General features: G+C 72.1%; 4 protein-coding genes across 4 annotated transcripts; 2 read left to right on the top strand and 2 right to left on the bottom strand.

The window, feature by feature from the left end:
* Positions 1-80: 80 nt before the first annotated feature.
* AMT (aminomethyltransferase) lies at positions 81-824 on the top strand (the record flags this gene model as incomplete). The annotated part of the gene is made up of 3 exons (XM_082015872.1): positions 81-261; positions 377-532; positions 646-824. Coding segments are annotated over 3 exons (516 nt in total), but the record flags the coding sequence as incomplete, so codon positions are not given.
* Positions 825-830: 6 nt separating this feature from the next.
* Positions 831-1,713, bottom strand: TCTA (T cell leukemia translocation altered; the record flags this gene model as incomplete). The annotated part of the gene is made up of 2 exons (XM_082015873.1): positions 831-1,023; positions 1,364-1,713. 2 exons carry the CDS (start codon positions 1,711-1,713, stop codon positions 981-983), a joined length of 393 nt encoding a protein of 130 aa, XP_081871999.1. The 3' UTR covers positions 831-980.
* Positions 1,714-1,876: 163 nt separating this feature from the next.
* LOC309416303 (ubiquitin-like modifier-activating enzyme 1) lies at positions 1,877-10,129 on the top strand (the record flags this gene model as incomplete). Its single annotated transcript, XM_082015871.1, has 24 exons — positions 1,877-1,917; positions 1,990-2,155; positions 2,893-3,027; positions 3,095-3,201; positions 3,390-3,480; positions 3,588-3,729; positions 3,829-3,926; positions 4,045-4,191; positions 4,284-4,442; positions 4,636-4,743; positions 4,825-4,905; positions 4,987-5,142; positions 5,259-5,424; positions 5,502-5,695; positions 5,957-6,021; positions 6,183-6,366; positions 6,503-6,577; positions 6,876-7,062; positions 7,254-7,363; positions 7,478-7,564; positions 7,640-7,831; positions 9,427-9,528; positions 9,609-9,709; positions 10,003-10,129. The coding sequence occupies 24 exons, from the start codon at positions 1,877-1,879 to the stop codon at positions 10,127-10,129; spliced, it is 3,021 nt and encodes a 1,006-aa protein (XP_081871997.1).
* A 204-nt stretch (positions 10,130-10,333) lies between these two features.
* On the bottom strand, positions 10,334-11,192 carry INKA1 (inka box actin regulator 1; the record flags this gene model as incomplete). The annotated part of the gene is made up of 1 exon (XM_082015874.1): positions 10,334-11,192. Exon 1 carries the CDS (start codon positions 11,171-11,173, stop codon positions 10,334-10,336), a length of 840 nt encoding a protein of 279 aa, XP_081872000.1. The 5' UTR covers positions 11,174-11,192.
* Positions 11,193-12,018: the final 826 nt, after the last annotated feature.

The following is a 12,018-nucleotide window of genomic DNA, read 5'->3' as shown; positions in this document are numbered from 1 at the left end:
AGCAGCCGCCCCTACCCCCGGTGTGGTACCAAGGGAGGGGAAGGCTATGCCGCGCTGACCCTGCCCATGTCCCCACGCAGATCTCGGTGCCTGCGGGGCGGGCGGTGGAGCTGGCCGAGCAGCTGCTGGATGTCCCCGAGGTATGGCCAGCGGGGCTGGCGGCCAGGGACAGCCTGCGCCTGGAGGCTGGGCTCTGCCTCTATGGCAACGACATCGACGAGACCATCACGCCCGCCGAGGCCGGGCTGCTGTGGACATTGGGTAGGTCGGGGCCGTGTCCTTACCTCCTCAGGGCGGGCAGAGGGGAAAGGCAGCCCCACGTCCCCAACAGGGACCAGGTGAGTATCGCCAGCCCTTGCCCATCTCTGCCCCGCAGGGAAGCGCCGCCGCGTGGCCATGGACTTCCCCGGCGCGGCCATCATCATGGCGCAAGTGAAAGAGAAGCCGAAGCGCAAGCGCGTGGGGCTGACATCGGTGGGACCACCCATCCGTCCCCACACGGCCATCCTGGGCCCTGAGGGCATACCTGTTGGTAGGTGGGGGCAGTGGAGCTGGCACAGGGATGACCCTGAGCAGCGCCCATGGCAGGAGAGGAGACTGGGGCTGCCAGCCCCCGCTCACCTCCCCGTGTCCCCACATCCCCAGGCACGGTGACCAGCGGCTGCCCCTCGCCCTCCCTGGGCAAGAACATTGCCATGGGCTATGTGGAGACGGCACACAGCCGGGCCGGCACCGCGCTCACCGTCGAGGTACGGAAGAAGCAGCACCCGGCCCTCATCACCAAGATGCCCTTCGTGCCCACCCAGTACTACAAGGCCAAGTGAGGCCAGTGCCCGCCACGGGCATGGCGCCCCGGCGCCAATAAACACCCCTGCCCTGTTCTCCTGGCCTCCTCTCCGGTGATGGCGGCGGGTGCCAAAGCAAGGGGCGGCGGGGTGCGGCACAAGGGCTTTAATGGTGTGGGCAGTGCCCGGCGCTCCTCACTCCCGGTGCGTCTTCGCTGGCTCTGCCGCCGAGCCCTCCCTGCAAGAGAGGGGCAGCGTGAGAAGGGCTGGGGTGGCACCCCGGCACGGCACCCCGGCACGGGGAAGGGCACCCGCCTGCAGCGCTGGGGCTGCGCTTACTGGGGTGGTACTGGTCTGGGGGTGCAGCTGGGAGGGCGCTCACTGGGCTGCACTGGTTTGGGAGTGCAGCTGTGAGGACGGTCGCTGGGGCATACTGGTCCGGGGGTGCAAAGGAGGGCGCTCTCTGGGACAGGGGCGCTCACTGAGGGGGGCTGGGCCGGGCCGGGCCGGGCCGGGCCGGGCGGGGGTCGCACCGGGGCCGTGGCGGCGGTGGCGGGCCCGGCAGCGCTCGGACTCACCGGGGCGGGCAGTGCCGCTCGGCAGCGCCGTTCCGTCCGGCCGGGCCGGCGGGGGAGAGGGAGTGTGCGCGGGGCCGGGCGGGCGCGGGGCTGGAGGCGGTGCTGGGGCTCAGGCCGGGGCCGGGGCCGGGGGGTCGGCGGGCGGCGGGTCCCGCCCGGTAGCAAAGCGCGGCCACCGCCCCGCCGTAGGCGCGCCAGGCCAGGCGGACGCCCAGCAGGCTGAGGCCCAGCCAGAGCAGCAGCAGCTGGCACAGCGCGGCCCGCACGTCCTGCGCCGCCCACTCAGCCGCCAGCTCCCGGCCCAGCGCGACCAGCGCCCGCCACGGCGCCTGCCAGCCCGCCGCCGCCATGGCTGCGCCGGCCGAGCCGCGGCCTTCCGGGGGCGGGGCCTGCGCGGCCGGGCGGGTCCTTCCGGGGGCGGGGACTTCCGGGAGGGCGGGGCCTTCATGGTGGGCAGAGCTTTCCGCGTTGGGGTCTTCCCAGGGCGGGGCCTAGGCGGTGGGCGGGGCCGCCATGGCGGGCAGCGGTGAGGAGGGCCTGTACTCGCGGCAGCTGTGCGTGCGGGGACCGGGACCGGGACCGGGACCGGGGACGGGACGGCCCCGCTGACGGTCCCTGCCCCGCAGGTACGTGCTGGGCGGCGGCGGGCGGCGGCTGGCCGGCGCGGCGGTGCTGGTGGCGGGGCTGCGCGGGACGGGAGCGCAGGTGGCGGTGGCGCTGGTGCTGGCGGGGACCGGGCGCGTCGTCCTGCACGATCGCAACGTCGCCTGCGCCGCCGACCGCGCCCACCAGGTACCGGCGGGGGGCCCGGCAACGGGCACGGATACGGGCAGGGGTCTCGGTCACAGGTACGAGTGGGGATGCCGGTAGCAGGTGCAGATATGGGTGGGGATCCTGGTAACATGTAGGGGCAGGGGTCCCGGTAATGGGTACAGATACGGGTGGGGATGCCGGTAATGGGTAGAGGAATGGGCAGGGGTCCCATAACGGGTATGGGTACAGGCAGAAGTCTTGGTAATGGGTACAGGTGTGGGTCCTGGTAACAGGTAGAGGTATGGGCAGGGGTCCCAGTAATGGGTACTGGTACAGGTGTGGGTCCTGGTAATGGGTACAGGTACAGATGAGGGTGCCCATAATGGATATGGGTACAGGCAGGGGGGTCCCAGTAATGGGTACAGGTACAGGCAGGGGTCCCAGTAGCGTGTATGGGTGTGGGTGGAGGTCACGGTAATAGGTGTGGGTGCAGCTGGGGAATCCCTGTTGCAGGTATGGGTACGGGGTGGGGGGCTCCCAGTAACAGGTACAGGTTGGGGGTCCTAGTAACGAGTGTGGAATGGGAGGTCCCTGTCACGAGTATGGCCCAGGACGCCCTCGTCATCATGAGTAAGGCCCACAGGCCATCCCGTGTCACGGGTATGGTCCTCAGCAGAGACCCCCCCACCAAGGTGGGCAGGGCCCTGTGGAGCACCCTGCTGTGGCGGGCAGCACCCCAAACTTGCAGAGTGCCCTGCCATGCGCCCATCCTGCAGTTCCTCCTGGGAGAGAGCGACGTGGGCCAGAACCGTGCCGAGGCATCCCAGCGGGTCCTGGCTGAGCTCAACCCCCGTGTGACGGTGGTGGCCCACACTGAGGAGCTGTCGGAGGCCTTCCTCGCCTCCTTCCAGGTGAGCCTGCGCCCCTGCGCCCCAGGGCCCCCGGGGACAGGGGTGCCCGCTGACGGCCCCGGCGCAGGTGGTGGTGCTGACCGAGTCCCCGCTGGAGGAGCAGCTCCGTATCGGGGACTTCTGCCATGCCCGGGGCATCTGCTTCATCGTGGCCGACACCAAGGGACTGGCGGGGTAAGGGTTGTCCGCCACAAGGTCCCCTCATGGCTCTGGCTCGCCTTGTCCCCAGAGCCTCCCACCCTGCTCTGCAGCCCATGTCCCCATCCCGCTGGCGGGGCTACTCTGCCCCAGGCAGGACCGGGCAGCGCTCGGGCAGCTTGGCAAGGCGGCTCCTCTGGCAAAGCCCCATCGGTCCTCTCCAGGCAGCTGTTCTGCGACTTTGGGAAGCGCTTCGTCGTTGACGACCCGGCAGAAGGGGACCCCGTGTGCGCTGCCGTGCAGCACATCACCCAGGTGGCAGGGCAGCCTCAGCGGGCTTCCCCGAAATGCTGCTGCCTCCTCCGGTGGCTTTATGCCACCTGTGTCCAGTCCCCCACCTTCACGTCCTTTCCCCTCCTCAGGGCAACCCGGGCGTGGTGACGTGCATGGGGACAGAGGACAGCCACGGCCATCTCTTCTGCGATGGTGACCTGGTGACGTTTTCCGGCGTGGAAGGAATGACGGAGCTGAACGGCTGGGAGCCCATCCCCGTGCGCGTGCTGGGTGAGCTGCCCAGGGGGTCCCGGCTGCCCTGGCCCAGGATGGGGGAACTCGCTGGGTCCTTAGTGCTGACCGTGACGTCTGCCCCCCTCTCCTCCCCAGATGCCTTCAGGCTGGAGATAGGCGACACCAGCTCCTTCTCGCCCTACCGCCGCGGGGGCCTGGTCTCACACGTTCGGCTGCCCCAGGTGCACTCCTATGTAAGTCCCCCCTCGGCCCCGCGGTGTTGCCGCCCGGGCTGGGGCACCGCTGCGCCGTGCCGTGCCGTGCCCCGGCCCCGGGGAAGCGCTCGCCCGAGCCCTGGCGCTGTGCTGGCAGGAGCCCCTGCGCCGGGCGCTGGCAGAGCCCAAGATCCGGGTGGCGAGTCCCGAGGAGCTGTTGCGCGGCTGCAGCCTGCACGCCGCCTTCCAGGCCCTGCACGCTTTCCGGGGGGAGCGGGGCCGCCTGCCGCAACCCAGAGTGCCGGTGAGTCCCCGTCCTGCCCTTGCTCGGCCTCCTCGGCCCCCCCTGGACTCCTGCCACCCTGCCCGGGGCTGCCCTTGCCCCTCTGCCCACAGGCTGACGCCGAGCGGGTGCTGGAGCTGGCGCGGAGGCTGGGTGCGCAGCAGGGTCCCCTGGACGAGGATGTCGTGCGAGCCTTCGCCAGCGTGAGCGTGGCCGACCTGTGCCCCGTGGCCGCCGTTGTCGGGGCCCTGGCGGCCCAGGAGGCGCTGAAGGTGGGCGGGGTGGGGGTCCTGGGTCCGGGGCGTCGCGCTGGCCTGGGACACGGCTTTGCACGGCTGTCCGGCGGCGGTTGGCGGCCACGAGAGGACACTTGCTGCCTGCCTGGGAATGCTGGACTGGGCAGCAGGGCTGGGGTGGGGGACAGGGGGACCCGGCTGGCCGCCGAGCAGACGGTGTTTGCCCCAGGCCATCACCGGGAAGTTCCTACCCCTGGACCAGTGGTTGTACTTCGACGCCCTGGAGTGCCTGGCACTGGAGGGGGCCGCGCGGCTGACGGCGGAGGACTGCGCCCCGGTGAGAGCACGAGCCGAGGCCCTCCCGGGCGCTGGGAGCGCTGCGGCCGCCGGCACTCACACGGCTCCTCCATCCTGGCAGAGGGGCTCTCGCTACGACGGCCAGATCGCTGTCTTCGGGGCTGCCTTCCAGGAGCAGCTGGGTCGCCAGAAGTACTTGGTGGTGAGCTGGGGCGGGCACCACGGCACCGGGAGAGGCTGCGGAGCAGGCGCGCGGGGAGCTGCAGCAGCTCTGTCCCGGCAGGTGGGAGCCGGCGCCATCGGCTGTGAACTGCTGAAAAACTTTGCCATGATGGGGCTGGCGGCAGGGCCAGACGGGGACCTCACCATCACCGACATGGACACCGTCGCCCTCTCCAACCTCCATCGGCAGCTCCTGTACCGCTCGGCGGATATATCGGTGAGGCACCACGAGGTGGGGGCCGAGCTCCCCCCACAGAGCGCCTTGGCTGTCGCAGGGGCTCCCCGGGGCCGTGGGATGGGGGAGAGCTGCCCATCCCCTCTCTGTCCTGGCAGAAGCCAAAGGCGGTGGTGGCCGCGGCGGCCGTGCGGCGCATGAACCCTGACATCAGGGTAACGGCTCACCAGAACCAGGTGGGACCTGCCACCGAGCCACTCTATGGGGATGACTTCTTCCGGCGCCTGGACGGCGTCGCCAGCGCCCTGGACACGCTGGAGGCCCGTGAGTGCCGGGGCGGGGAATGGGGCCGAGCCGCTGGACGTGCCCCCGGGCTCCCCAGCACCCCTGGGTCCCCGCAGGCGCCTACTTGGAGAGCCGCTGCTTCTGCTGCCTCACGCCGCTGCTGGACTCGGGCACAGAGGGGCCGCGGGGGAACGTGCTGGTCATGGTGCCCCCCCTGACCAAGCCGATGGGGCCGGCCGGCCGGCCGGACGGCACCTTCCCCCTCTGCACCCTGCGGTACTTCCCTCGCACCATCCAGCACACGCTGCAGGTAGGCTGTGCTGCGCCGGCCCCGGGAACCAAGTGAGGAAGCCCTGGCAGCTTTGTCTTCCCTTCCCGTTTCCCCCGCTGGCCACGGCCTGGCAGCGGGCCGTGGGCAGGATACGGCCCCAGCTGCTTCCTGCTGGCAGCCTGAGCTCCGCCGCCAGCCCCAGCCCCGGCACGGCCTCTCACTCCCCCTGGGCTTGGGGTGGGGGTCCCAAGCGGCGCAAGTGGGGGATGCCGGTGCTCAACCCCTGCTCCCCCTCCACAGTGGGCCCGTGATGAGTTTGAGGGACTCTTCCAGCTGCCTGCGGAGCATGTCAACCGGTTCATGGAGTGAGTGGGCTTGGGAGAGCAGTGCCAGGAGAGCGGCTCCAGCCCTGCCGGGGCACTGCCTGCCGCTACTGCGGGTGGGGAGAGGGGGATGGACCACCACATCCCGCCCGGGGCGTCCCGCGGGATTGCGCCTGGGACAGCAGCAGCGCCTGGTTTTGCAGAGACCCAGCTTTCCCGGAGCAGCTGCCGGCGGGGAAGGCCCTAGAGGTCCTGGAGCAAGTGCGGGGGAGCCTGTGGGAGCGGCCGCGGGACTGGCGGGACTGTGTGCGCTGGGCCCGCCGGCAGTGGCAGAGCCGCTACCACGACGCCGTCGCCCATCTGCTGCACACCTTCCCCCCGGAGCACGTGAGCCCGGCGCCTGTGGGGCTGGCACCCCCCACATCCTCTCCCCTCCGCCGGCCACCCCACTGCAGCCGGGGGGACGGCATCCCTGGGCCTGACTCTGCTCTCCCTGTGCCTGACTCTGCTCTCCCTGTGCCAGGAAGCCAGCCCGGGTGTCCCCTTCTGGTCAGGGGACAGGAGCTGTCCCCATCCGCTGACGTTCGACCCCGACAACGTGAGTGCAGGGGAGAGCCGTGGGATCCCCCGTTGGGGATAGTACGGGTGGGGGGGCAGCTGAGCCTGTGCCAGGGGTGCAGTGGATGCCGCAGCCTGGCCAGGGCTGTCAGCTCCTGAGCTGGGTCCGTCTCGGTGCCCCGGTTGGCCAGGACATGGCGGGGGACAGCCCACACGTGCTCCATGGCTGGAGGAGGAGGAGAGGCACCTCCATCTCCACCTCGGGGCAAAGTGGGCAGCCTTCAGCCACGTGGGCTCCTGGACCACCCCGGCTCCCCCCGGGCGCTCTGCTCCCCCAGGACACCCACCTGGAGTTCATCCTGGCTGCCGCCCACCTCTTTGCCCAAGTGCACAAGGTGCCACCGTGCAGCGACCGGGCGGCCGCCCAGACCATCCTCCGCAGCGTGGTCCTGCCGCCCTTCGCACCCCAGGAGGGGCTCCAGATCCCCCCCGCGGAGGGGCAGGAGGAGGCGCAGGCATCCGCGGGTGAGGCTCCCGGCACCCCTGGGTCCCCCGGGACACGTCCCCAGGTCCAGCTCGGTGGCAGTGGGGCTGCGGTGCCACTCGTGCCTGCCCCAGCACCCAGGAGCACCCAGACCGAGACGGGGGGGCACCGTGCTGTGCCCCCCGCGGTGCCACGGTGCAGGGGTACCACCACGGGGTCCCTGTGCCCCCAGGTGGCGGGTGGCCGGCGGAGCTCACCCGGGAGCTGGTGCGGCGGAGACAGGAGCTGTTAAGGAGCGAGGAGGCACGAGTGCCCCTGATGGAGCCCATCCACTTTGAGAAGGTACCCCGGGCCAGGCAGGCGGCCCCGCTCAGCCCGGGGGGCTGGCGGCCAGTAGTCCCTGCGGGACACCGATGTCCCCATGAGATGCTGATGTCCCCAAGCTCTTCCCTGCAGGACAACGACATCCATGTGGACTTCATCATGGCGGCGTCCAACCTGCGTGCGGAGAACTACGGCATCCCCCCCGCTGACTGGCTGACGGTGAGAGGGGCAGCCCATGGGGCTGGGGGTTCCTGTCCCGTGCAGGGCAGCCGGTGACGCCCCTCCTGTCCTCAGAGCAAGCGGATCGCCGGGCGGATCGTGCCCGCCATCATCACCACCACGGCAGCCGTGGCTGGGCTGGCGTGCCTGGAGGTCTACAAGCTGGTGTGGGGGTGCCAGGACCGCAGCTGCTACCGCAACAGCAACCTCTGCCTGTCTGACTGCCTGCTGCTCCGCGTCCAGCCCCTGCCGCCCCCCACCTACCGGGTAGGACCCTCTCCCCCGGGGCAGGGCGGGTGGGGGACGCCCAGGGGTCTCAGGGTGTCCCAGCTCCCGGTGGCAGCTGCCGTGGGGCGATGCCAGGGGAAACCAGGAGCAAGGAGGTGGCCGTGGGGCTCTGGCAACGGGGGCGAGTGCCGCGGCGCGCCGGGCACGCCGCCAGGGAGCGAGACACCGGCTCCTTCCTGCGGCCACCCCCCTGGCACCGAGCTGCCCCTGACCCGCTCACCCCGGCTTCGGGCCCAAGCGGGACGCTCTGGGGTGCCCATGGGGCTGAGGCAGCCCCGCCACCCCACGGCGGGCCCCACGGCGAGCACCGCAGCCGGGGGGCCGCGGCAGCCGCACGCATCTGGCTTATGGAAACCAGCTGCAGCAGCCGGAGAGCAGCTGGCACTGGGCCGGGAAGGGCCGCCCGGGAGGAGCGGGGCTGGGGTCCCGGCAGCGGGGGGCCAGGCCGCAGCCACTCTGCCGGGGAGGGAGAGCGGGGGCGGGGGCAGGCCCAGATTGGGACCGTCTGGGCGATAGAGGCCCCTTTGTCTGGGGGTTTATGGCGTGCGAGGCAGCCCTTCCGGCGCGGCAGGAAGCGCCGATTGGAACCAGATTGGCCCGGGGGGCCCAGGGCCGGGGGCAGGAAGAGGGGGAGGGAGGCGCCTCCACCGCCTCACGCCGGCTGCGGCACCGCTTCGGGCTGCCCGGCCACCCCGTGGGGCTGCCTGCCCCTGTGCCGTCCCAGCTGTGGTGCCCCCGGGTTGGCACCGTCCGTGGGTGGAGGGTGCTGGCTGGGGCTGGCCGTGCCCCTCCGGTCCCCGCAGCGGCGCCCAGCGCCTCTGTGTCCCACGACGAGGACGCCCGGCGCGATGTTTCGCGCTTGGCCGTGGTGGAAGCACGTGTCCCTCCGTGACCTGCGGCCCCACGAGGGCCTGGGGAGCCCACCTTGGGGGGCAGCCTGGGCCGGAGGGATGCGCTTTCGGGGGCGCTGGGGCGGGCAGTGGCGTTCGCGCTGCGCCGGGCAGCCAGCGCCCCGGGGAGGATGGGGTTAAGCCCTTTCCGCGCCGGCGGGATAAGCGCAGGCAGCAGAAGGCAGGAGGTGAGAAGGCAGCAGAAGGCAGGAGAGAGCGGCCAGGTGCGAACACCCCTTCCGGCGCGGGGCCGGGGCCAGCACCGGGCAGGGGCTGGCGCTGCCTGCGGCGAGGGCAGATGGCCGGGCGGCCTTGCCAGACGGCACGGGGCCACGTCCAGCGCGCAGCCTCGAGGTCGGCGCCTTGCTGGCCCCCTCGGGCCGGAGCCGGGGTCGGGGGGCCGCGGGCGTGAGAAGAAGCCATTGTGTGGGGCTGGGCAGTGCTTCAATGGCCCTTTGTGTGCCCTTCCCGGCCCAGGGCCGGGGGCAGCGCTGGCCCCACGCCAACCGTGGCCGCTGCCGCGCCGGGGAGACGGCTGTGCCCCCGGTGCCGCCGGACCCTGGCCCCCAGACTGGTCCCTTGGCTGCTCGGCTGTAACCCAGCCCTCGTGCCCTGCCAGCCCCTGCCCCACGGGGCCGGGCCCCCAGGGTGTGGGGTGCCAGTGCCGGCTGCTCCCCCTTGCAGTACGGGGGGCGGGAGTGGAGCTGCTGGGACCGGCTGGAGCTGCGGGCGGTCGGCGCAGACGGGCAGGAGATGACGGTGCAGGAGGTGCTGGACTGGCTGCAGGTGAGCCCTGGTGCGGGCAGCACCCAGCCGGGTCACCGCGGGAGGGTGCGGGGCCCAATCCTGACACCCGCCTCTTGCAGAAGACACACGGCTGGACCGTGACCATGCTACTGCGCGGCCACGCCGTGCTCTACGACAGGGAGGAGGACGAGGAGACACGGGTGCGGCAGCAGGCGCAGAGGTAGGCCCGTGGCTCTGGGGGCCAATCCTGCCCTGGAGGGGGGGGAGCTGCCAGCCCCCTCTCGCTCCCTCCTGAGCTGCTCCAGCTGCAGCGCAGCTCCCAGCCGGCTGCTGGATAAACATCCTGCCGGCAGCGCTTCCCGTGGCGGGACCCCTGCCCGGCCCCTTGCCGCCGGCCCCTGCGTCCCCCCAGCCTGGCCGGGCGCCCCGGGGTGGGCTGAGGTGCCTCCACGGTGCCCGGCCAGGCTGGGAGGACAAGCCAGCGACCCCAAAACCCCCCTTTTCCTGCTACAGGTTATCGGAGACCCTGGAGGATGCCGGGGAGCTGTGGCGGCAAGAGCTGGAGCTGTACTACGTGTGCGAGGGAGAGGATGCTGAGGCCGAAGATGCCCGCCCCCCTCTCCTCTGCTCCCTACGCTGAGTGGGGGGCTGGCACCCCCCGTCCTGTGCAATAAAAGCTGCGGGATGAGCCCTGGTGCGTCGGCCCTCATCGCAAAATCCCGCCTGCCCCTGCCCAGAGTCAGGGTGCAGGCAGCCTCCCCCCCGATAAACGTCGCTGTGCCCGTACCGTACAAAACCGGGGTTTATTTACAGCGGAGGAGGGTGCAGGCAGCGGCGGGCAGGGCTAAATGTAGCCGATAACGTCGTTACAGATGATGGGCTGGCGGCTGCGGCTGTTCATGAGGGCGGTGAAGCGGTGGAAGTCCGTGGCCAGCTGGGCGATGTTGCTGTGGGACTGGTGGAAGCAGGCACCCTTGGGCTGCCCCCCCAGCCCCAGCGGGCAGGAGAAACGCTTGGTGGCTTCGCGGCCCCCTGGCCGGGCACCCTCAGCCCCCCGGGGCCGGGCCATGTTGGCCAGCTTACGGCGTACGTTGCCCGAGAGGCTGAGCAGGAAGGCGGGGGGCTTGGCCAGCCGGCGCGAGGGCTCGGCGGGGGTTCGGCGCCGAGGTTCGGCACCCACCTCAGGCAGGTCCATCCAGTTCTCCACCAGGTCGGCGAAGCAGTTGTCACCCAGCACCAGGGGCTGCCGGTTCCGGCTCTGCGACAGCAGTGCCACGGTCCAGTCCTGCGCGTCGGCCGGCTCCAGCGCCCGCCACTGCTCCAGGCAGGCGTCCGAGGTGGATTTGGGGCGGGTGCGGCGGGCGGGCGTGGGTGGCGGGGCGGTGGGGCCGGCGGAGAGCCGGTGTGCCCGCTGGCAGGGCGGTGGGTGCCGGCGCCGCACGGGTGCCTCCTCCTCCCGCCACGTGCCCCCTGATGCCTCCGAGTACCCCGAGTCGAACTCCAGGCTACGCTCGCTGGCTGGGGGGGAGCGGGCGGCCGGGCCTACCCCCTCCTCCTCCTCACCCCCTGGCTCCAGGCTGCAGGCCGAATCTGCCGCCGAGCCGGGGCGTGGGGGGCACGGGGGGCGGGGGGCCGGCCCCGGCGCCCCTCCGGCGTGGTGCGGCGCCTGCCGCGTGCCAGGCATGTGCGCCCGCAGCGCCGCCACCGCCTCCCGCCGGCACCGCTGGGGAGAAAGGGCAGGTCAGCGCGGCCATCCCCGCGCCCCCCACGCCAGCACCCAAAATCCCCGTCCCACCTCCCTGACACCCCGCACGCCCCCCCAGCCCCGGCTCGGGGGGGGCTTGGCTCGCGCGGCCGGGCGCGCAGCAGGGTGCGGGGAGCGGGGCGCAGGTCCCGGCTTGCCCGCAGCCCCGGGCCGCGCTTTCCTGCGGCTCCTGCGCGGAGCCGGCCGGCGTGCAGCGGCATGTCGGGTGAGCAAGCAGGCACCCAGCCCTGGCCGTGCCTGCGGGAAATGACACAGGGCCACGGCACGTCGGAGCCGGGCACCCCGCTGCCCCCCCCCGGGCCCCTCACTTCCCCCCCCCCCCGGCGGGACAGCAGCCGGGACGCCCCGTCGGCGGGACCCTGCTCGGTGGCGCAGGGCTGGCTGCAGCCCCAGGGCACCCACAGGTGCTGGGGTGGGGCGCTCCCCCCACGCTTTGGCAGGGCCACCCCACCCACCCTGTGCCCTCCAGCCGGGGACACCCCAGGTGACGTCAGGGTGCGGCCAGGCCTGCGCCCAGGGCCGGGGCCCCCCCAAAGCGCCAGGGAGCGCAGCGGGCCGGGGCTGAACGGAGCGTGGCTGGGCAGGCGCTGGCTCCCGCAGCCGGGCCGCTCCTTGCTCTTGAATTCCTATTGTCTGAACCCAAAAGCAGGGTGTTACGTCCGCTTTCCTTTCCGTGCCGCAGCCGGAGCGGGAAGCCGAGCGAGCGGGAGGGCTCGCCCCTCCGTCCGCATACAGCAGCCCCCTCCGGCCGGCCCTGACGGAGC

The sequence above is a fragment of the Phaethon aethereus genome, assembly GCF_964289735.1.
Source record: "Phaethon aethereus genome assembly, contig: HAP1_SCAFFOLD_767, whole genome shotgun sequence".
Lineage (NCBI taxonomy): Eukaryota > Metazoa > Chordata > Aves > Phaethontiformes > Phaethontidae > Phaethon > Phaethon aethereus.
Note: the sequence above shows the minus strand (reverse complement) of the source record. Positions and strands in the feature narration are given on the sequence as shown.